Source organism: Corvus cornix, chromosome 28 (assembly GCF_000738735.6).
Source record: "Corvus cornix cornix isolate S_Up_H32 chromosome 28, ASM73873v5, whole genome shotgun sequence".
Classification (NCBI taxonomy): Eukaryota; Metazoa; Chordata; class Aves; order Passeriformes; family Corvidae; genus Corvus; species Corvus cornix.
This window is the reverse complement of record NC_046356.1, coordinates 673,936-695,233: the sequence shown is the minus strand read 5'-3', so window position 1 is coordinate 695,233 and position 21,298 is coordinate 673,936. Positions and strand designations below refer to the sequence as shown.

The 21,298-nt window shown below is 62.8% G+C and overlaps 3 protein-coding genes across 3 annotated transcripts; 2 read left to right on the top strand and 1 right to left on the bottom strand.

The window, feature by feature from the left end:
* Nucleotides 1–8: 8 nt before the first annotated feature.
* On the top strand, nt 9–1,153 carry MRPL54 (mitochondrial ribosomal protein L54). The gene is made up of 3 exons (XM_039566351.1): nt 9–115; nt 470–626; nt 902–1,153. Exons 1-3 carry the CDS (start codon nt 40–42, stop codon nt 1,032–1,034), a joined length of 366 nt encoding a protein of 121 aa, XP_039422285.1. The 5' UTR covers nt 9–39; the 3' UTR covers nt 1,035–1,153.
* Nucleotides 1,154–2,007: 854 nt separating this feature from the next.
* LOC104696963 (mucosa-associated lymphoid tissue lymphoma translocation protein 1-like) lies at nt 2,008–9,196 on the top strand. Its single transcript, XM_039566284.1, is given in 19 exon segments — nt 2,008–2,261; nt 2,969–3,110; nt 3,308–3,474; nt 4,014–4,144; nt 4,257–4,414; nt 4,757–4,841; nt 4,843–4,935; nt 5,042–5,138; nt 5,286–5,333; nt 5,427–5,462; nt 5,841–6,044; nt 6,204–6,381; nt 6,672–6,746; nt 7,182–7,309; nt 7,378–7,524; nt 7,778–7,935; nt 8,028–8,162; nt 8,257–8,371; nt 8,374–9,196. Coding segments are annotated over 18 exon segments (2,229 nt in total). The 5' UTR covers nt 2,008–2,261; nt 2,969–2,973; the 3' UTR covers nt 8,511–9,196.
* A 538-nt stretch (nt 9,197–9,734) lies between these two features.
* On the bottom strand, nt 9,735–20,255 carry RAX2 (retina and anterior neural fold homeobox 2). Its single transcript, XM_039566282.1, is given in 5 exon segments — nt 9,735–11,680; nt 11,683–11,890; nt 13,782–14,032; nt 16,326–16,352; nt 17,717–20,255. Coding segments are annotated over 3 exon segments (684 nt in total). The 5' UTR covers nt 14,025–14,032; nt 16,326–16,352; nt 17,717–20,255; the 3' UTR covers nt 9,735–11,447.
* Between the last annotated feature and the right edge of the window lie 1,043 nt (nt 20,256–21,298).

The following is a 21,298-nucleotide window of genomic DNA, read 5'->3' as shown; positions in this document are numbered from 1 at the left end:
GGCCGCGGCCCCGCCCCGGTCCCGCCGTGCCCCGCGCCCATGGCCGCCCGGGGGCTGCTGCGGGCGGCGGGAGATGCGTTCCGCGCCTCGGCCCGCGGCTACGCCAAGAAACCCGGTGAGACCCGCACGGGCACCGGCCCCGGCCGGCGCTCCCCGGCCCCGTGCCCCCTCGTCCCCCGTGCCCCGGTCCCGCGCTCCTCGGCCCTGGAACCGGCCCTGCCCTGCCCGCGCTCCTGGCCCCGTGTCCCGGTCCCCGGCCTCGGCCCCGCGCCCTCCCGGTGGTGCCGCCGCCCCAGCTCCGTTCCTCGTAGCCCCCACTCCCACCCGGCCCCGGCCCCGGCCCCGGCCCCGGCCCCGGCCCCGGCCCCGGCCCCGCGGTGCCCTTGCCATCGAGTCCCCAGCCGTTCCCCTGTGTGCGTCCTTGCCCTCCCGCATGTCCCCTGCCTTGACCCCGCTGTTTTCACCACAGCCGCCAAGGCCAAAGGCAAGGGTGTGCCGAAGGAGATGTTGAAGGGGCCGGAGGTGTGCACGGACCCCACCATGCTCGCCACCCACGCTATGGGGGTCAACTACTTCAAGGAGGGTCCGGAGGTGGCCCTGAAGCCCGACTCCGAGTACCCCGACTGGTACGTGCTGCCCCACTCCCCTCTGTGTCCCAACAGAGGTACCATCCCAGGGGCACAGAGCTGTGTAACAGGGATGGGGAAGTGCCCTGGGAGGAGGCAGACTGCCCCTCTGAGACCCAGACACCTTCATCAGGGTCAAGAGAGAGGCGTGGGTGCACTGAGGACGTGGGGGTGAGGGATCTGCACATCCTGGTCACTCACGTCCATTGCTCTGTCCCGTGGTTGTCCCTTTGTCCTCCTTCCCGCAGCCTCACATCCTCTGCATTCACCCCCAGGCTCTTTAAGATCCACCTTGGGCCCCCCAAGAAGCTGGAGGAGCTGGACCCCGACTCGCTTGAGTATTGGAGACGCCTGCGGAAGTACAACACATGGCAGCGCAACAGGTTGAAGAAGGGCAAGAAGCTGTAGGTGCTGCTGAGTTTGGGGCTTCCCCACGTGCCAGCACTGGGACCTGCCCTGGCTTTTGGTCTCTTCTCTTTGCTGTAAATAAGAAATAAATCTCTGGTGAGGCTGATATCTGTTATAAAGGCTGTGACAAACCAGATCCTTTGCAAGCTTGGTGCAGGTCCCATCCATGCCAAAGGCTAAGGCAACACAGGCCACAAGGTCTCTCTGTTTGTTAAGACAGAAGCTCAGGTTTTGGGTCGTAGAGGGAGCCCACACTGCACATGGGTCCTGCTCCCTGCTCCATCACCGGCTGTGCCACAGCAGCTGGGGCTGAGGGCTCCGTGGGCACGTGGGGTGGGGGAATGACCCACCCGTGTCACTGCATCCCTGGCCGGTGGATCTCGGGGCCTGAGCAGCCTGTGCTCCCAGGAGTGGAAGGATCTGGGCCAGGCTTTGGCAGTGCTGTGGGGAGCAAGCAAAGTGGGGGAGGGGACATGGTGGCCCTTTGCAGTGCCACCTCGACACCATGTTCCTCCTCCAGCAGCAGGAGCAGTGGTGCTGGCATGCCAGGGTTTGGCTGGGCTGGATGGTGAAGGCAAGGTCTTCCCCACAGCAATGGGGGTCTTACTGCCCCATCCCTGATTCTCCTTGGGCTGCTTCAGCCTGGCAAAGCCCGGCAGCTTCCGCTAGCCTTGATTCTGTCTGCATGTTGGGCAAACCAGAGAGGTGCCTCTGTCACCTCAGTTCACCTCCACTCTGGACTCGCTGCCCTGCAGCTCCTTCTGGGCTTGAGCTGGGCTCTGGAGAAAAGAGGTGCATGTGGGTTCCTGTAGTGAGGAAAGGACAGTGGAGCCTCTGCCAGGCCCAGCGGTGTCCCCGGTGCTGTGTGCCCTGTGACAGGGCTGAGCCGTGCCCAGCTCCCCTGGGGCTGTGGGCGGGGGGTGGCAGCTCTGCGCCCATGTGCTGCACAACAGGAAGGAAGGCAGAGGGAAGCAGAAGTGCTGTGCTGCAGCACGGGGGCCTCGGGGAGATTTTGGACTCAACCTTCATTTCCTCTGTGTGGGGCTCAGCGCACATTCTCGCAGCCGATGGGGCTCGGCCGTATCCCGCGGTGAGCACCCATCCCTGCCGGGCCTGCAGCTCACCCTCCCCTCGCCACCCCCAGTGTGTCCAGACCCCAAATCCAGCAGCAGGTGAGCAGACGGAGCACCTGGATCCCTGTCCTTGGTCTTGGAGCCCCCTGCTTGGGTGAGTGTCACCCAGCTGCTCTGGGCAGCTCAGTCCTGAGGACAAGGGCCCTTCTGGGGTGGGTTGTTGGGAAGGGACCTGAAGGGAGGAGGAGGGAGCTGCCCCTGTCCAGGTGGTTCATGTCACATGGAAACCTTTCCCAGGACTCAGGGCAAGCTGAGTTGGGTCCCAGTCCCAAGACCCCCATGTACCCTCTGCCCTATAGGCCCCTCGTGGTGGCTCCAGAGCCACCACCCAGAGGCCTGGTGACAGCAAGGGGGCTGCTGCTGCCCCACTGGGGCCTCTGTCAGAAGGAGAGGGGTACTGGGGCCCCATTCTCTGTGTCACCTGACAGGACAAAGAAGGTGACGGGGGCCATCCCCTCTTTCTAGTTCCGTGGACCCCCATTCCATGAAGGTCCCTTTCCTGTGGCTGGGCTAAAGTACCGTGGCTCCTTGCCCAAGGCTGGGGGAATGAGCAGGGTCCCCTGTGCCACCCAGCTCCAAGTGGGACTGTGTGTCATTCCTGGCTGGCTGCTGGTGGCCAGATCCAGCAGCACTGCCCAGCCAGATCCCAGCACCTCCTCAGGCTCCTGCCGGGAGCTGTCCTGACACCAGTGATCCCACTGCTCTGCCCCCTAAGCCACCCTGTGCCCAGAGGGGTCCGGTGGGGCAAGGGTGCCTGTCACCCCGTGACCCACTGACAGCTTGTCCCCTCGGCGTCCCCAGGAGGGATGGGGGACTGGAGCATGCCCATCGGCTCGCTGGGCGAGGAAGTGGTGGCCCGGCTGTGTGAGCTGCTGGATAACGCCGGCCGGGGCTGGCGCAAGCTGGCCGAGCTGGCCGGGGCCGAGAAACGCTTCAAGTGCAGGTAGGGCTGGGGGAGCACTGCCGGGGGCTGTCCCCGGCCGGGTCACAAGCGCACGTGGGCCCAGCTCTGCCGCGGGCCGAGCGAGGGGCGCTCGGGGCGGTTCCCTCCCCGGGCTGGGCACCGCCGAGGCCCCTGGCCGGGCTCCCACCCGCCCCGAGGGACGGGGCTGTGGCTCTGACGGCTGCGGGCGCTTGCAGCGCGGAGGAGCTGGAGATGTGCTCGCTGAAGGTGCTGGAGCCCCGCGGCAGCCCCACACAGTGCCTGCTGCAGCTCCTGGCCGAGCGCGACTGCACCCTCAGGTACCTGCTGGGCTGCCTGGAGCGCATGGGGCACGAACAGGCCTGCCGGGTCCTCAGCTCCGCCGGTACGGATGGGCAGCGGGAACCGGGGGGCTGGAGGGGAGCACCAGGGGGCAGGGGCTCAGCAGGAGGAAATGGGGATGGGGGTGAAGAACAGCAGTTCCTGATGGGGGTCTTGCTCTGGTAGTGAGGTCCTGGGCAGGCAGGGTGGAGTTGGATGGATGCAACAGGATGAGATAGGATGGGATGTGGTCTGATCGGATGGGACAGGACAGATATGGACAGCATGGGATGGGATGGGATGGGATGGGATGGGATAGGATAGGATAGGATAGGATAGGATAGGATAGGATAGGATAGGATAGGATAGAGCAGAGTGGGAAGGGATAAACTGAAGCAAGATGAGATGGGTAGATGGGATAGCAATGAATATACCAATGGGACAAAGTAGGATGAGATGACTGGGACAGGACAGAGGTGTGGGATGGGATAAGATGGGCTGGGTTGGGAGAGGAGAATCTGTTGTAGGTGGGGATGGGGCAGGATGGGATGGGGTGATGCAGGACAGGGGACTCAGTCCAGGCTGGTCTCTCCTCTCCTGCAGTCCAGGACATGATCCGCATCACGGTGCAGCCCGAGTCACAGGTGGTGGCAGAGGGGACACAGGTGTCCCTGACCTGCTGCGCGACTGGCCCGCCGGGGCTCACGTACCAATGGTTCTGTGGGAGGCAGGAGGTGAGGTCCCACTGTGCCACACTGAGCAGGGCCCCCACACCCTGTCCATGGCGAGGGCACCTGCACGAGTAAGAGGGAGCCCATGACTCCTTGACCTCCTCCCCTCTCATAGGTGCCTGGAGCCACATCCCCAGAGCTGCTGATCAACACGGCCACCCTGGCAGGCCAGCCCGAGTGGTACATCTGCCGGGTGAACTGCGGGGCCACCTTCACCTTCTCCAGGTGGGCTCACGTCCAGGTGGAGAAGAGCAGCAGCCCCAGCTCAGGTGGGTCTCGAGATCTGTGTCCCTGGGCTGGCTGCCATGGGGCACCACTTGCCCCACTGGGATTGGGACATCTCCTGCAGGGCACCTCTCACCCCATCAGGACAGTGGTGGGTCCTGAGTGGTATCATTTGCCATGTAATGCCCTGGCTCAGCTGCGAAGGTCTCTGGGCTTGCTGGTGTGATGGTGCCCACAGAGGAGCCACATGCCCCGTGTCCTCCTCACGCTTGCTGCCTCATGCCAGCCATGGGTGCCAGGACCTGTGGGGGAAGAACCTGGGGCCTGGCGCAGCTCTGCAGAGTGCTGCCATGGCTGGGTGCCTAATTTGCCACCCTGTCCCTTCCCCAGCCAGTGGCTACTGCCTGACCATGGCAGGGCTGCAGATCCTGCAGCAGCCGCGGCCGTGCCGGCTGGCCGAGGGGGACACGCTGGCACTGGAGTGCAGAGCCATTGGCAACCCCCCACCCCAGTACCAGTGGTTCAGGAACCGGCGCCCCGTGGAAGGGGCACAGGCACCCCAGCTCCAGGTATGAAACTTCGGCATGGCACAACATGGCATAGCATGGCACAGTGTGGCACAGTGCAGCATCATCTGGCACCCTGCCCCAGCCTCCTGCTCTGTCCTGCTGGCAGGTGAAGCTGGTGACAACGGCCGAGCGGGGCAGCTACTCCTGCCGTGTGTTCAACCTCTTCCACGAGGTGTGGAGCCAGGAGGTGGACGTGGAGATCGGTGAGGGCCCCAGACAAACCTCTGTGACCCCCCACCTGCTCTGTTCCCAGTAAAGCCCTCATGGCTGCTCCACAGTTCTGGGGGCACTGCAGCCCATGCCGGGAGGTGATGCCATGCATGGGGTCCCTGACATCCCCTCTGCCACAGGCCCGCGTCTCTTCACCTCTGGAGGCTCCTGGCCAGAGGGGGATGGAGGTAGGTGGGGGCAGAGCAGACAGGTCATGCTGCTCTGCCCTCTGTGCTCCCCTGGCACTGGAGGGCCATGGCACAGCATTTCTCTCTTCCCAGGCTCCCTAGAGCATGGCAGCCCTGGACAGCTGTACGGTAAGAGCCTGCCCAGGAGGGGCTGGTGGCCCTGGGGGGCTCTGACTGTCACCACTGTCACCACTGTCACCCCATAAGGCTTTACTTGGCCAGGACGCTTTGGGTGCAGCATACTGGGAGAGTGAAACAGCAGCCCAACCCTAACCTGAATTAGGAGAGCAGATCAGCACCCTAACCCTCAACCCAAATCCCCAGCCCTAACCCTTAACCGTAACCTGAGGGTTTGGGGATCAGCAAGGCAGGGATGCCACAGGGTACCTTGGTACCCAGGGACAGTGATGCTGGCCAGAGTTGGGTGTCACCTCTGTGGGCTGTGGGTAACATGGAGAGCAGGAGTGTCCCACTCCATAACAACACCTCCCTCTCCCATCCCTGCAGCCACGGACAAAGTGGCGCTGCTGATCGGCAACATGCACTACCTGCACCACAAGCAGCTGCAGGCGCCCATAGTGGATGTTCACGCCCTCGGTGCCCTCCTCCGCCAGCTTGACTTCAAGGTGGTGTCACTGCTGGACCTGCGCAAGGCCGAGATGCAGATGGCCGTCGATGAGTTCCTCCTCCTCCTTGACAAGGGCGTCTACGGTGCGACAACACCCGCCAGGGCGGCTCCAGCCCAGGGGGAACTGGGTGGTTTTATGCTGGTGGAGTCTTGGGGTGCAGCCAGGCAAGGAGCAGGTGCTGGCAGGTCAGGGGATGCCACCATGTCACCACCATGTCACCTGCCCTCTGTTCCCCCAGCAGGTTTGCTCTACTATGCTGGGCATGGCTATGAAAATTTTGGCAACAGCTTCATGGTGCCCATTGACGCACCCAGCGCCTACACGTCCGAGCACTGCCTGTGCGTGCAGCGGGTGCTGCGGGAGATGCAGCAGCGCCGCACCGGCCTCAACATCTTCCTGCTTGACATGTGCCGCAAGAGGTGACCCGGCCCTGCCACCCACCTCGGGACAAGCTGCCACTCGGGGAGGGCCCAGCACAGGGACCTGTGGGTGGTGGCTCCCGGGGGAGCGTAGCGGAGCACCCCCAGGGTCCCATCTAAACCCACTGTCTGTGTCTAAATGCCCCAAAACTTCACTGCCCCTGTGAGCTAGCAAATGCTGTAATGGGTGGGCAGAGGAGCACAGAGCAGCCCTCCAGGTCTGGTGTGCTTTGGGGTGGGTTTTGGGGGAGGACAGGTTCTCACTCTGTCCAGCTTCTCTTCTCTTGCAGGAACCTCAACGACGACGTCATCCCGCAGGTTGGGGTGCTGGAGGTCACGGCCAACATCGTCTTCGGCTATGCCACGTGGGTTCCCTCCCACCATCCCCTGGCACAGGCAGTGGGGCTGAGTCTCCCTGCCTGGCTCAGGGCAGGGGCTCAGACCCCCACGCCTGCATCCCTCCACCCTCGATGCTGGAGGGGTTGGGCAAGCAGCAGCCCCCAGTCCCTCACAAGGCAGGGAGGTGTCCATGGCACTGCTTGGGTTTGGGCAGCACCTGCTGGCATGAAGCCCCAAGACTCCTCCAGAACACAGGGGTTTGGGCTGGTGATGCTTTAAAGCATCCAGGATCTGGCCATGCTCTCACCTGTCCCCAGCATGGTGGCCAAATGCTGTGATGGGAACAGGAAGAGCTCTGGGCACTCAACTCTGGCTTCCTTAGGGCTGTCATCCTGTTGGGGGCCAATTCCCAGGGTGTGCCAGACCCCATGACAGATCCAAACACTGCCCTGTCCCCGCAGGTGTGCGGATGCCGAAGCCTATGAGCTGAGCCAGGGTGAGCTCTCCAACGGCATCTTCGTCACCTTCCTCAAGCGCTGGCTGATGGAGGATGAGAAGATCACGGTGCTGCTGGACAAGGTGGCCGAGGGTGAGTGAGGAGCAGTGGGGAACAGTGACCCCCCTGGTGGCCCCCGCCGACCCCCTGTGCCCCCACAGACATGGGCACTCTGGAGATCACGCGGGGACGGCAGGCACTGGAGCTTCGCAGCAACCTCTCAGAGAGACGGGCTCTGACAGACCCCATCCGCCCCCCGGGCCAGGATGAGTCCTCTGCCAGGAACCTGCAGTGGGCCAAGGCTCACGGTGAGTCATGGCCACCCTGTCCCAAGCTGGCATCTAGAGGGGGGACAGCCCAAGGAGCAGAGAGAGGCTGCGAACATCTGCTGGGTTCCTCCCACCTGGAGGAGAAACTGTCGGCACAGAGCCACCAGCCTGGAGACAGGAGCACGTTGGCACCTGTGCTCCGGGGTGACCCCGCGGCCACCTCACCTGTGGGTACAGCTCCAGCCCTGAGCCCCTGCAGGTCCCAGCCCTGTGCTCCCTGTCCCCTCCCCAGTCCTGCCAGAGAGCCGGCACCTTCGCTTCGACTGCGGTGTCAGCGTCCAGCTGGGCTTCGCCGCCGAGTTCTCCAACATCATGATCATCTACACGCGTGTGGTGGCTGCCCCCAAGGACATCACCAACTGTGAGGCCCGGCTCACGGATATTCCTGAGGTGGGAGCAGCTGCTGAAGTCCCCACTAGGGCAACGCTGAGGAACTGGGGGGGAAACTGTGGTGGTTTTCACATGGATGCCATCCATGGCAGGAGCTGGATGTGGACCTCAAGTGCACCAACAAGGAGAGCCCAGAGGAGGTGGGCAGCCCGCTGGCACCTGTCTGGAGCCTCGGCTGCCCCTCCTGCTGCCTCTACAGCCGGATCTGTGGCTTGCAGAAGCTTCAGGTAAGAGCCATGGTGGGCAGGGGCTGGTGTTGGGGGCACAGCGTGACCATGGCTGCACCAGGACAGGAGCCCATGGTGCTGGTGTCCCCCGCAGCAGGAGCTGGCCTTCACCATCTGCCTGCAGTATCGCTACCAGGGCATGGACGACTTTGTGGAGGAGCGGCAGCGGGTGAACGTGGGGCGGCCGCTCATCGCCAAGCTCAACCTGCAGCGGGCGGCCTCCCCCTCGCCGCCCCACAGCCCCTCTTCTCCTCTCCCCCCAGGAGCTGGGGGGTGGTGGGGAGCTCGTGGGTCAACACCCCTGAGGAGAACCTGAGCCCCGAGGGCCCCAGCTCCCACACCCTGTAGAGGGACAGTGTGGCCCCCTCCCCCATCACTGCAGTGCCCTGGCACCATGTCTGTCTGTCCTGCCGGGGGCCAGGGGATGGAGGGGGTGGAGGTGATGTGCACAGAGGCTGAGCTCCATCCTGGCCTGTGCCAAGGACTGTTGGCCCCAGCCACACGTCCTCTGGCATGGCCGTGCCACCCCCACATCCCCCGGCAGTGCCAGTCCCACGTCCCTGGGCAGTGCCAGCCCCACATGCCAGGCCACCGCCGGGCAGTGCCAGGGGCAGAGTGCCCAGAGACCACGGCTGAGCGGGCTCGAGGTGTCGTGCCGGGGCAGGGCTAGGTTCGTTCAGGCCCGGGAGAAATAGAGAGAAATAAGCAGCTTAGGGGGCAAATCCCGCGGGAGGAGATTAGAGGGGGTGGGAGCGGGAGGGCTCCTGTTCGGCCACGAGGGGGTGGGAGCACCCCCCGGTGCCCCCCCGCTCCCAGTAGCATCCACTCCTCACAGTACAACCCCAGCAACCGGCCCCATCTGGGCAGTGAACGATTTCAGGACAGGATTGGGATCTAAGGGGAAAAAAATGATTTTTTTGCTTGGATTTTTCCCACACAAACCCCCGCATGCTGGGGCAGTCTCCAGTGGGTATCCACCGGGGAAAGCACCAATAAAGCGGTCCGGCCAGGCGGCTCGGCGCTTCTGCGCCCTCCCTGCGTTTAAATGGCATTTTTGGGGTCAGAAATCTTGCCCGTTCCCGCAGGAGGTGCAGCGCACCCACGGGAGGGAAGGGAGGTGCCAAGTGAGGGAACCCCGACATTCCCCGTGCCACCCCCATGGAAAACAGCTCGTTTCCATAATTCACACAACCCCAGCCCCCAAGGACCGGGGAGACGCATCCTCCTCGCGGGGCCCCTCCGCGCTCTCGGGCGGCGGTTGCGGGCCGGGCTGGGGGAGCACCCTCGCCCCAATTAGGCTCCGATCAAACGAGCCGGGGGTGCGGCGCTGCCGCTCCCGGCGCCAGCCGGCCTTTGTTGGCGCTCGGGAGGCCGAGGGGTGCCCGGGCTGGGCCAGCCTCGGCAATTATGTCATGTGAAAAGCGCAGCCCCCATTGAGCGCGTCCCGTCCCCCGGATCAAACCCCATTACTTCCGCAGCCGTTGCTTCATTATCTGCCGGCCGGAGCTCGCCTCGGCTGGGGCGCTTCACCCCATTAGCTGGGCCGGGGAGCCGGGGAGCATCGATTATGCGTTTAATGGGCTGTTAAAGGTTTAATTGTCGCTAACGAAACAGACGAGCAGCAGCAGCCGGGGGACGGGGCACAAGGAGAAGGGGTCTCGCCGGGGTCAGTGCCTCGCCTGGCCCCCTGGCATCCCGGCCAGACCCGCCCGACCGCGGGGGTCTGGGGACGTCAGGGTCCGCCCCGGGGGGTTCGGATCGGGGTGAGACCCCGGGCTGGGGGGGGCTGCGGGCGCGGGTGCTGGCACTGAGCGGGGTCTGGGCCGGGGGGGAACGCGGTGGGGATGGGGCTGCCCCAGCACAGCCCCGGCTGGGGGCTGTTGTCAGGTCCGAAGTGGAAAGATTTTCTGGGGAAACATCTTGTTTTGGTGGGGGGAAGGTTGTCCCTCGTCTGGCTCCTCCAGGGACTGGGGCACCCCAGGAACCTAGGACACCTCAGGGCATCCCAGGGACCCGGGGCACCCGCTCACCCAGGGATAAGCCCCCCTGTCTTGCTGTGCTTAAGCACCTCAGAGCCACTGTGGACTCAGCCGTGTGCTGGGGCCATGCTGGCCTTTGCCATCAGTGAGGGTGCCAGTGACACTGGCTGTGCCCCGAGCTCCGGCGGATGGGCAGATGGGGTCCCCCGGAGCTGCAAAACCACTGTGGGGACCCCTGAGGACACGGCACCATGTCACCACCGCCCAGCTCCCACCTGGCAGGAAACACTGGCAAGGCGTAAGCCGCGCGTTGGTGTGCCCCAACAACCCTGTTGCGGTGACCCCAGGGCTCACAGCCGGCCCCCTCCTCTCACCAGCCCTGGCCAGGGGCCTCGGGGGTCCCACTGCTACCCATCCTCCCACCAGCACAATTCCAGCAGCTCTCTGCCACTGGCACCTCCGGGAGTGTTAGGGCAGGGGGCAGCGGGCACAGCCCCTAAGGGACAGTCGAGCAGGTGACCTGCGACAAGCTGTTGAAGCCACGGTGCAGCAGCACAAGCCAGTCCCAGCTGGGGCTGGATCAGATCACCTGTGCCTGGACCTGGCCCAGCCCTGCACGCAGCGGCCCGAGGGAGCAGGGCAGGAGGGTGCTCCCATGCCCCCACAGAAATCTCCTCTCTGGCAGAGGCTTGGCAGCCCCACAGTGCTAAGGAGGGCACGGCATGGCACGGCACGACCGAGGCCCCGGCAGTGCCCGACTCCAGCATGAGGCAGCCGTCCAGCTTATCTCTTTACTCACAATACACCCGTGCTCTCGGCGCCGGTGCATCTCCCGGCATGACCGGCGGCGTGCCCCGACGCAGCTAAAACATCCCCCCAAGTACTCCCTACAAAACTAGAGCTTTCTGTTCAGTTTTGTTTAAATCTGCAGCATTAAAAAAAAAAAAAAATTAATAGTAATGGCAAGGGGAGGGGCTGTGGAGAAAGGAGGTGTCCAACTGGGGTGTGATGGGTGGCACAGTGGGATGCCTGAGCCTCAGCCAAGTCCTCAGCTGATCTTGGTGCCTCAGAGAGGCAAAGGGGCTCTCCTGTAGTGTTCCCCCCAGCCGTGGGGTCCTGCCAGCACCCCAACTCACTCCCCTGACACCACCAGTGCTGGGTCAGTGTGGGGAAGACGCAGCCCGGCATCCCTGCTCAGTGCCAGCTTTGGTCCTGCTGAGCACCCACTGTCCTCCCCCACGGCCACGGGGCCAAGCCAGCACCGGGGGCAGGAGCGGCAGCCGGGGGGCTCGGAGGGGAGCGTTCATCAAATGGGCTGCCAGGTCTTGTCAATGGTCTGAATGTGCTCCTTGGCTTTCATGCGGAGCGAGGCGATGCTGGAGCTCCTCTGGTCCACCTCCTCCAGTGGGTACTTGTCCACAAAGGGGGTGCCGCACTGGTAGGGCGCAGGAGCCATGGGCTGCATGCCCTGCGCCATCGGTGGGGGGGTGTTGAGGAAGGAGTGCCCAGCGTAGGGGGGCTGCAGGGCCTGCGGGCTCCCATGAAGCCGGGGATGCTGTGGACTGTGGTGGCGCTGGAGATGGGGGACGTCAGCCATGGGTCGAGCGGGAGGGAGTTGCTCATGGGCCCCACGTTGGGGGTCATGGGGGGCCGGTTGAAGGAGAGCACGGGGGTGTCGTGGAGCTTCATGGAACTGGCCTCCATCTTCTCCTGCCGCCTCCACTTGGCTCGTCGGTTCTGGAACCAGACCTGCAAGGTGAGAGCCAAGGTGAGCTCACTGTGCCCAGCTGGACCCTTGCAGTGTGCCCCACATGCAGTGTCCCATGCAGGGTGTCCCATACAGGGTGTCCCATACAGGGTGCCCCATGTCTCTGCCCCAGGCAGAGTGCCCCGTTCTGCAGTATCCCATGTGGGGTGCCCCACAGGGAGTGCTTGAGGTGGGGGTGTCCCATCCCACAAGGGCTGCCCTACAGGGCTCCAGCAATCCCAGCACCTCTGCCAGACCTCTCCCACAAGCCCCAGAGACCAAGGACATCTCCAAGGTATGGAAAGTGAGAGGTGTAAGCACACAGCCCCTTTCTGCTCCATGGGAACATGCACCCTGGCCCTGCAGATTCCCAGCAGTCCATGGGACAGTGCTATCTGACCTTCCCAGCCCCTTGGTCACAGCTTTTATAAGTTAAACAGCCACAGTTGCGCCAAGACCCAGCAGGAATGACAGGGACCGGCGGCCCAAATGCAGCGGTGACGTCAGGCCCCATGGGAATTGCTCATTAAAGTGCTGATCCTCCTGTCCCCAGAGCAACACAGGGCACAGGGTCTGCTGCAGGAGGCAAAGGGGAGGAAAGATGAATGGCTGGGTGGGAAAGGGGAGGGTTCTGTGGGCTGGTCACGGCTGTTGGTGGACACTGGGCTGCACTGGTGCAAACTGCATGTCCAGAGAAGGGAACAGAGCTGGGGAAAGGGCTGGAGCACAAGTTGGATGAGGAGCAGCTGAGGAAGCTGGAGGGACTCAGCCTGGAGCAAAGGAGGCTCAGGGGGGACCTTCTGGCTCTCCACAACTCCCTGACAGGAGGGGGCAGCCAGGTGGGGGTCAGGCTCTGCTCCCAGGGAACAAGGGACAGGAGGAGAGGGAACGGCCTCAAGCTGTGCCAGGGGATGGTTGGGTTGGATATTGGTGGAAACTTCTTCCCTAGGGCAGTGGTAGAGTCCTCATTCCTGGAGGGACTTACACGACATGTGGACGTGGCACTTAGGGACATGGATTAGTGGTGGCCTTGGCAGTGCTGGGGAACAGTTGGACTGGAGGGTCTCAGAGCGCTTTTCCAACCTGAACGAGTCTGTGATTCTGTGAAACTGGCTGTTGCTCAGAGAGCTCAGCAGAGGTGTCTGTATGGTCTGGATCCCCACAAAAAAGGCTGCATTGTCTTGACTGGGGCTGAGGCCTGGGGAATTCAGTTCATTTGTATGGGAGTTACTCCTTTGGTTCACAGGGTTTGTCACTTCAGCTTCCTGACCCCTTCTCCCTTCATGATTTCACCCCTGATTTCAGTCCAGGCATGGTGGGGAGCAGACTGGTGGGACCCCAGGCTCTTCCCAGGCTCTGCTGTCCCTCCATGAGCCTTTTGCTGCAGCCTAAGGTGCAAAACATCCCCAGCCCCGCTGCCCTCCTGATCCGCTCCAACAAGATTAAAACCCTCAAATACATGAGGATCTTGTGCTTTCCCAGCCCAAAAGACCTGGAAGGGGCCACTATCAGCCAAGGTGGGTTTTTTGGCCACTTTCCCGTGTGATCAGCAGGAGGGATGGGAGCAGCCACCACCAGAAGGGGCAAACGTTTCTGAAAATCATCTCTGTGCCCTAATGGAGCCTCTGGCCTATGGGCCCAACTGGGACCTTGTGGGTCAAACTGGGACCCCATGGGGGAACAAGGTTTAGCCATTAAACCCTTTCTCTGTCTTTGTTGGGAGCAGCTGGCTCTGCAGAGATGCCGCTCCCACCTCGAGCAATGGGGAAACTGAGGCACAGAAGGAGGCATTGGCAGTAGAGCTGAGAGCTGAGCAGAGCTCTCCAGCACCTTTGGGACCCTCTGACACTGCCCAGGGACAGATCCAGGGTGCTGGGGTGCTGCCCTCCCTACCTGCACGCGGACCTCCGGCAGGTTGACCTTCATGGCCAGCTCCTCGCGGCTGTACACGTCGGGGTAGTGGGACTTCTCGAAGGCGCGCTCCAGCTCGTGCAGCTGGTACGTGGTGAAGGTGGTGCGGTTCCGCCGGTGCTTCTTCTTGGGCTGCTCCTCCTCGGCAGCGGCTGGTGGGGTGCCCTCACCGTCCCCTGGCTTCCGCAGCTCACCCAGGTCCCCCTCGCACTTATTCAGGAACATGGTGGCACCTGCAGGGGCACCGCAGAGTCAGAGGGGTGTGGGGTCTTTGGAGCCCACGTGTCCCCAGTCCAGAGACGGACAGACAAGTAAATGGAGGGATGGGAAGATAGGGTGGCTCTAGGAACAGGTTATGCAAAGTCATAATCCTCTCTGCCACAGCAGAGGATCCCAGGGCTGGGGTGTCCTGGGGGCTGATCCACAGCCCTGGGGACTGACCCAGCATCCAAAGGGCGCCTCACGCTTGGCTCTGCTGTCAGATGCCACCAGGCCAATGAACCCACTCGTGCTAAAAGTCAGATTTCCTCTAAAGTGGAGAATTTTATGCAAGTGCCATCACAGAGAGCCGACCTGATCTCTCTCTGCCCTGGCCTGGGGGGACCAAGCCTGGGTTAATTTCCTCCTTCCTGCCCAGCTCCTCTTGTCCAGCCTCTTCCATGGTGAAGGCTGGCCCTGGAACGCTGGAGGACCCAGTGTCAGTCCCCAGGCTGGGCGGGAGTGACCTGGCACTGTCCCCCGGCTAATAACCATTTTGGTGACGCTTATAAGCATTTTCAACCCTTGCAACGTTTCATCTTTAAGCTTTTTATCCGGCATCTGAAATCTTCCTGCAGTATTTGCAGAGGATTAAGGGTCTCTTTCCACCATGAGGATGTCGGCAGACATGGAAATGGGGCAGAAAACCGTAATCCTGGGGCAAGGGGAAGGCAGCGCATTGCCCAGACCCGCCAGCAAAGACTCACCTAATGCCTTAATGGGAGTGGGGAGAGAAAAGGAGCGTGGGTTCATGCTGGGAGGCGGTAAATGGGGGTCCTAGAGGGCAGCAGGCAGGGGGTGGGTGTCAGGTGTTGCCCAGGCTGTGCACACAGGGGTGTCTGTGTGGGGGTGCCCATGTGTGCCGTGGGGGTGTGCGCAGTGTGCCCGCGGCGGCCGCGTCTGTGCCTGTACCCGGGTGGGTGCCCAGGGGTGCTCAGGGGTGCTCCCAGTGAGGCACAGGTGTGTGGGGGGGGTGTGCAGTGGGCTGAGCATGCGGTGGAAGGTGTGCAGCATGGGCACAGTGTGGGTGTGTACGTGCGGGGATGGGGGTGTGGGGGTTGTTTGTGCCACACGGGAGCAGTGCTAGGGCACAGTGCCTGTGTGCCGTGCACGCAGCACACGCGGCACAGTGCGTGTGCACAGCGCTCGTGCAGGGTGTGCACAGCACTGTGGGTGTGCAAGGAGCACAGTGTGTGCGGGGCGCAGCATGGACCCCTGCACGGGAGCTGTGGGCACACGGTGCAGTGTGTGCAGCTGTGTGTGGAGCGTGTGCAGTGCCCACGGCACATGCAGCAGCGGCGCATGCAGAGCCGGTGGCACACACCGTGCAGTGCAGCACATGCAGTGCGTGCATGCGTGTGGCAATGTGCAGTGCCTGTGCAGCGTGTGCTGTGTCCATGTGCAGTGCACCCAACACGAGCAGCGTGTGCCTGGTGCTGCTGTGGTGTGCTCAGAGCGTGTGCCACAGGTGTGTGGTGTGAGCAGTGTGCCCAGTGCAGTCGGTGCATGCCTGGGGACTGTGTCTGCAGTGTGTGCAGCATGTGCAGCGTGTGTGCAGCATGTACAGTGTGTGTGCAGTGTGTGTGCAGTGTGTGCAGTGTGTGTGCAGCGTATGCAGCATGTGCAGTGTGTGTGCAGTGTGTGCAGTGTGTGTGCAGTGTGAGTGCAGTGTGTGTGCAGTGTGTGCAGTGTGTGCAGTGTGTGTGCAGTGAGTGCAGTGTGAGTGCAGTGTGTGTGCAATGTGTGCAGTGAGTGCATTGTGTGTGCAGTGAGTGTAGTGTGTGCAGTGTGTGTGCAGTGACTGCAGTGTGAGTGCAGTGAGTGCAGTGAGTGTGGTGTGAGTGCAGTGAGTGAGTGCAGTGAGTGCAGTGTGTGTGCAGCATGTGCAGTGTGTGCAGTGTGTGTGCAGTGTGAGTGCAGCATGTGCAGTGTCTGCAGTGTGTGTGCAGTGTGTGTGCAGTGTGAGTGCAGCACGGCATGTGTGCCTTTGGGAGCTGCAAGCCCCCCCGAAGCCCCACGGCCCCTCACAGGGTGTCTGTAGCCCTGGGGGCTCTGGGTCCAGCCCAGCAGTCTCAGGGAGCTTCAGGGGAGCTGCAAGTCAGGACAGAGGTGTTGGGTGCTGCACCCTGGGGTGCCCTGAGGCAGAGGTGGGGGGGGGCTGGGGGGAACAGGGACCCTGTGATCACTGTGTGGGCATCACAGTGTGTCCTGGGGCTGGGAACACAGGGAGGGGATGGGGTCCCCCACTGCCATCCTGCTCGCACTTACCTGCTTCTCATTTGTGCAGCTCCACACCTGCAAGGAGAGGAGAGAAGGGGGCTGAGCACCCAGAGCACCTTCCTGGGGCACAGACCCCCCAAGGGACCCAGCATCCCATCAGGATCCCTGTCTGCCCTGCCCAGCCATGTCCCACGGTCCCATGGAGCAATGGGGGGGAGCCGGAGCTGGGGGGGGGGGAGCTGGAAGGAGCTGGGGCAATGGGAATGGGTGAGATGGGCCCTGGGGGGGATGAGTGAGAGAGGCTGGGAGGGCTGGGGATAAGATGGGGCAAGCAGGAGGAGAGAAGAGGTGAGGCAATGGTGGGGGGACAAGGATGAGATGCAGAGATGGAGCCCCATGGTTCAGCCCCGACCCCATCAGAAAGCAAAGGACGCAAAAACTCCCCAGGGAGCAGCAAACTCCGACCTGGGAGCACAGATGAGCCAAAACCAGCAAAACACCAGAGCAGCAGTGACCCAGCAGCAGGGCGGCAGCACCGGACCCTGCGGGATGGGGCCAAGGGCTGGACCCCCACCCCAATCTGCCTCAGCCTGGTCAGGGGCACAGATGTCCCTGAGTGGGGAAGGGGGGACCATTACAGATCAGGCTGGGAGGATATCAGCACCAACCACCCCATATTCCCCATCCTCCAGGGACTGGCCTCAGAAATCCCAAGCCTTTCCCACCAGTGTTTGGGAATCCTGCCTGGAAACGGGCCACACTGAGCTGGGGGCGGGGGCACTGCTAAACTCCGGCTCCCGAAGGATATCTTCCTGCAGCCACTGTCGTGCTGGCAGCAATTTTTGGGTTTAAGCCCTTAAGCTGCAAACCTGCGCTGGCAACCATTAGGACCCAACACCTCAGGAGAGTTGTTCCCCCCCTCTCTCCCTGATGCATCAGCCCATGGTTTTCCTGTGGGGGCTGCTAGCCAGGGGGAGGGGACAGCTGTTGGTAAAGACGCCCAAAAAAGCAACAGAAACGACACTGAGCCCTGGTCAAAGTGAGTAAAAAACCTCACTTCCTCAGTACTGCAAAGCAGCAGAACATCAGTGAGGACAAGTGGCCGCAGGGGATGTGGAGGAAACAGCCCAGGGACAGCCCCCGCTTCCACTGGCACCCTGTTCTTTGCCTTTGGAAGCCCATCTGGGTGCCAGGGTTTGGTTCCCTGGGCTCAAGCTGCCTGGTATGGGCGGTAGGAGCATGGGTGGCTCCTGCCCCTGGCCCTGTGTGATTCGGGGCCAGTGACACTGGCGGGCGCCCGCACCCGCTTCTGAGTCCCCAGGAAAAGGTGCCAGTCCCGTCCCCAGCACCAACCCCAGGCACACCCTGGGGACACCCACTCCCTTTCTCAGCATCTTCCCTCAGCGCTTTGTCCCGAATTGGAAAAAAAACGGCGTTACCTGCTGGGCCCAACTCGGCTTTTCCAGGAGTATTTAACTTTGCTGGTCCCTCCCGGGAACCAAACAAGCGGCTCAACCTCACCAATCTCGCAGCTTTGGCAGCCAAAGTTGCCTCTAGTCTTCTTATTTGTCACAGAACCGCCGTGCTAAGGCTCGGGAGAATCTTTATTTAGTGTTGCAGATGTCACCAAGGCACCGCAGATTGGAAATGAGTCCAAAGGATTAAGACGAGGTTATTAATTGGAGGCCTTCCCCTTTAAGAATGATTGACAGTTACTTTCTGGACAAGTAATTGCTCTAAATGTCCCCCCAGCACGGGTCCGGGGGGGCAGCGGCGGACAAAGCCCCGAACTGCCTTCCCCACTCAGATTGTCTCCCCACAAAGGCGTCCTGCTGGAGTTTGCCGTGTAATCCCCTCATTACGGGCGAGGAGAAAGAATTAGAAACAGGGGGAGCGGAGAAGAAAGGATGGAGGGGGAGGGGGCAGGATTTCCTTGGGCTGCGGAGGCTCTGCCCCAGGGATGGGGTCTGGGCCAGGCACCCCAAGCCTCGGTGGGATGGGGATGCTGCGGTGGTGGGTGTTATCCCCCCTGGATAGGGATGGCGAGCCTGAGGGTGGCCCTGTGACAGTGTGGGTGGCCCTGTGGCTCCCAGTGATGCTGCCTGCAGAGCCCTGCCCAGGTGGGGAGCAGAGATGGGAACAGGTGTGGGGACAGGAATGGGGACCAGGTATGGGGTCCAGTTGTGAGGACCCAGGGTGTGGACACGGTCTGGGGACCTGCTCTGAGGTGTGGCTGTGGGCCCATGTGTGAGGACCAGCCACAGAGACCAGGCCGCCTGAACACCCTTGGAGACCTGGTATGAAGACCAGGCAGGGGGAACACTCATGGGGACCAGAGCGGGGGACCAGGAAGGCGGGCCAAGTGTGGGGAGCAGCCATGGGGATGAGTCATGGACATGGGACTGAGCACCGGGGCCAGGCATGGGAACACCCTGTGGGGACCAGCTGTGGGATCCAGCCAAGGGCACAATCCCTGGGGGCTGCCCATGGGCCCTAAGGGGCATGGGACAAAGGCAGCTGGGCTGAGGGGCAGACTACCATCCCTCTCCTCCCCACTCCCACTGCTGCCCCTGGGCCCTGAAGAATGATGGAGACATCATGGTGGGGGTCCTGGGCTGTGCTGGGGGATTGCTTGGTGCTGCCCACAGCCCCTCTCCTGTGGGGTGGATTTTGCCCTTTTCTTTCTTTGCTCACTTTTACTTTCTCCAAAAACCATCTTCCTGCCACCTGCAGCCGCTGCCGCCCCCGGGCCTGTCTAGGCTTCCTCCCACTCCCTTCCCCTCCTTGCCACAGTTCCCCTTTCAGATGGCAAATGCCACTGCGGGGGTTTTGGACCCCAGCACCCTGTGCCAGGTGGCTGCTGGCCCCTGAGTGGATCTGTGCCATCCCCACCAGAGCTGCTGTTGGCAAGACCCCGCAGCCCCCTCTGTGTCCTGGTGTGGGCCCCAAGGCCATCCCATTGTCCCCCACTGGGGTTGTGCAGCTTCACCTGCCCTGTCTGACACCAGGGTGACACAGGACAGTGTGATGTTGTCTTGGGGATGGCACGTCACCACCCTGGGGACAGTGTGCCACCACCCCAGGGACAGGCTGGCACTGCCCCGGGGATGGCAAGGCCACACACCAGGGATGGTGTGACGTACAGGCAGGCCATGCAGCCCCTGGGGATGGGAGGACACCCCCATGCCATGCAGCGCTGCAAGAGAGTGCAGGGGAGAGCAGGGAGGTGCTGCCTGTGGGGGTACTGGGGACATCCCTGGGGCAGGGGTGGTTTGTGGGGCCAGGGGTGCAAACAGGCACCTGGACCCCACTCGCCCGGGTGCCCGTGCTGGCCACTGTGACGAGTGCAGGAGCCGTGTACTCCACACTGATGGCCCTCGACAGCCCTCCCCAGGGTGCCCCACTGGCCCGGGGGTGCAGGGAGGTCCCCAGGGTGCCGGGTTTGGGGCGGGGGACTGCCCAGCTGCCCGGCCCCGGCGCTGTGTGCGCCGTGCCGGCCCCGCGGCCGCCGCAAGGTGCTGCCGCGCCCGGGGGAGGCAGCAGGCTGATTTGCCAAATGATTATAATTGCCTTTTAGGAGCAGATAGCAAATTGATTTGCTTCCTTGTCCAAGGCCCATAATCGCTTCATCACTTTAAAATATTAATGCTATACTTCTTTGCTAGTTTCCCAATTACCCTAATTGAAGGCAAATTGGTTAAGAAGGTGCAATGCAGAGTATCAGGGGGTTTAGTTCACTCAAATGACAGTTTTAAACCTCCCTAATCCTATTAGCGCGCAAAGCTGCTAACGCTTAGAGACGCTGCGTCAGCTTACTGGGGCGGTGGGGCCGGAGGCGGGAGTCGGGCCGGGGGGCGGCCGGGGGCCACCGGCCTCACGTGACCAGCTCGGCCGGGGATTTATCACTTTTTTAGTTCATTAAGAGGCCTTGGGCAGGCGGGGAGGCAGCAGGGGTGACCCAAAGGGTGCTGAGCGGGAGGCAGGTGGCAGCGTGGGGAGGGCGGGGGGGGGGGGGGGGCAGGACGATTAGCCAAGGAGACCTGGCGGAGGGTCCTGACCCGAATCCCAGCTGGCGCTGGGAGTCCCCATGCAGCCCCACTGGGAACACTGGGAGAGGGCAGGATGGGGCCCTGATGTGGAGCAGGGATGGAGGACTGAGCTGGTGGTGGCAGAGCTCGCTGGGGACCTCAGTGCCACCATCCCAGCAGCTGGCACTTGGTGGTGAGCCCAACCCTGGGGAGAGCAGCGATGTGGGGTGGGATCAGCGTTGTGCTGGGCGCCACAGCTGCCACCACCATGTCAGGGACCTGGTGAGGGACTGGTGTGGCACAGACGGTCCCATCCCACAGGTAGGGTTTGTGCCTGAAGGGAGATCTTCTAAGTTCTGAAGAAAAGCTGGTGAACGGGGGTGGGAATGGTGGCAGAGACAGCAGGGATGGATGAGGACGGCAGGCATAGTGGTGCCACCAAACGTCAGGAGGCTGCCCGGTGTCAGGCCCAGACGAGCCTGTCTCACGCTCCCTGGGATGCTGCAGCAGCCACCAGCCCCTGGACTGGTACCCGGAGGGGTTCCAGGGCGAACTGGGCATCTCGTGCATCCAGGGACCTCCTTGCTCCGTGTGCTCCAGCCGCGGCGGCTCAGCCCGATGGCTCTGGTGACAGCGCTGAGCTCGGTGACACAGCTTCCAGCCCACCTGCGCTGGATCCGGCCGCCCCCTCGCAGCCCGGCCACCGCGGCCGTGGGCAGCCCGGACGGGGCCGTCCCCGCAGCCTTTCCGGAGCAGATGGCAGCGGCGTGGGGAGGACGGAGGCGGCTCAGCGCGTCCTTCCTTTCAGGCACACACAGCGTGATTCCCGGCGGCTCCGGCTCCGGCGGGAGGTGCCGCTGGGGCCAGCGCTGGCCGTACATTTTACACGGGTTCAGCGAGCTTAGTCCTCGGGGACAGGCGACTCAGGAAGATTAGACCTCGCTAAAATAGGCAGGTATTAGTGATCTCAGCAGCCCCCGGCCTTCCGGCGCG

What these genes read in the sequence shown, in the direction of transcription:
- MRPL54 (XM_039566351.1), top strand. Translation starts at nt 40, where the DNA reads ATGGCCGCCCGGGGGCTGCTGCGGGCGGCGGGAGATGCGTTCCGCGCC. An exon ending in CGGCTACGCCAAGAAACCCG is followed by an intron (nt 116 to 469) that starts GTGAGACCCGCA and finishes TTTTCACCACAG; the next exon opens with CCGCCAAGGCCAAAGGCAAG. An exon ending in GACTCCGAGTACCCCGACTG is followed by an intron (nt 627 to 901) that starts GTACGTGCTGCC and finishes ATTCACCCCCAG; the next exon opens with GCTCTTTAAGATCCACCTTG.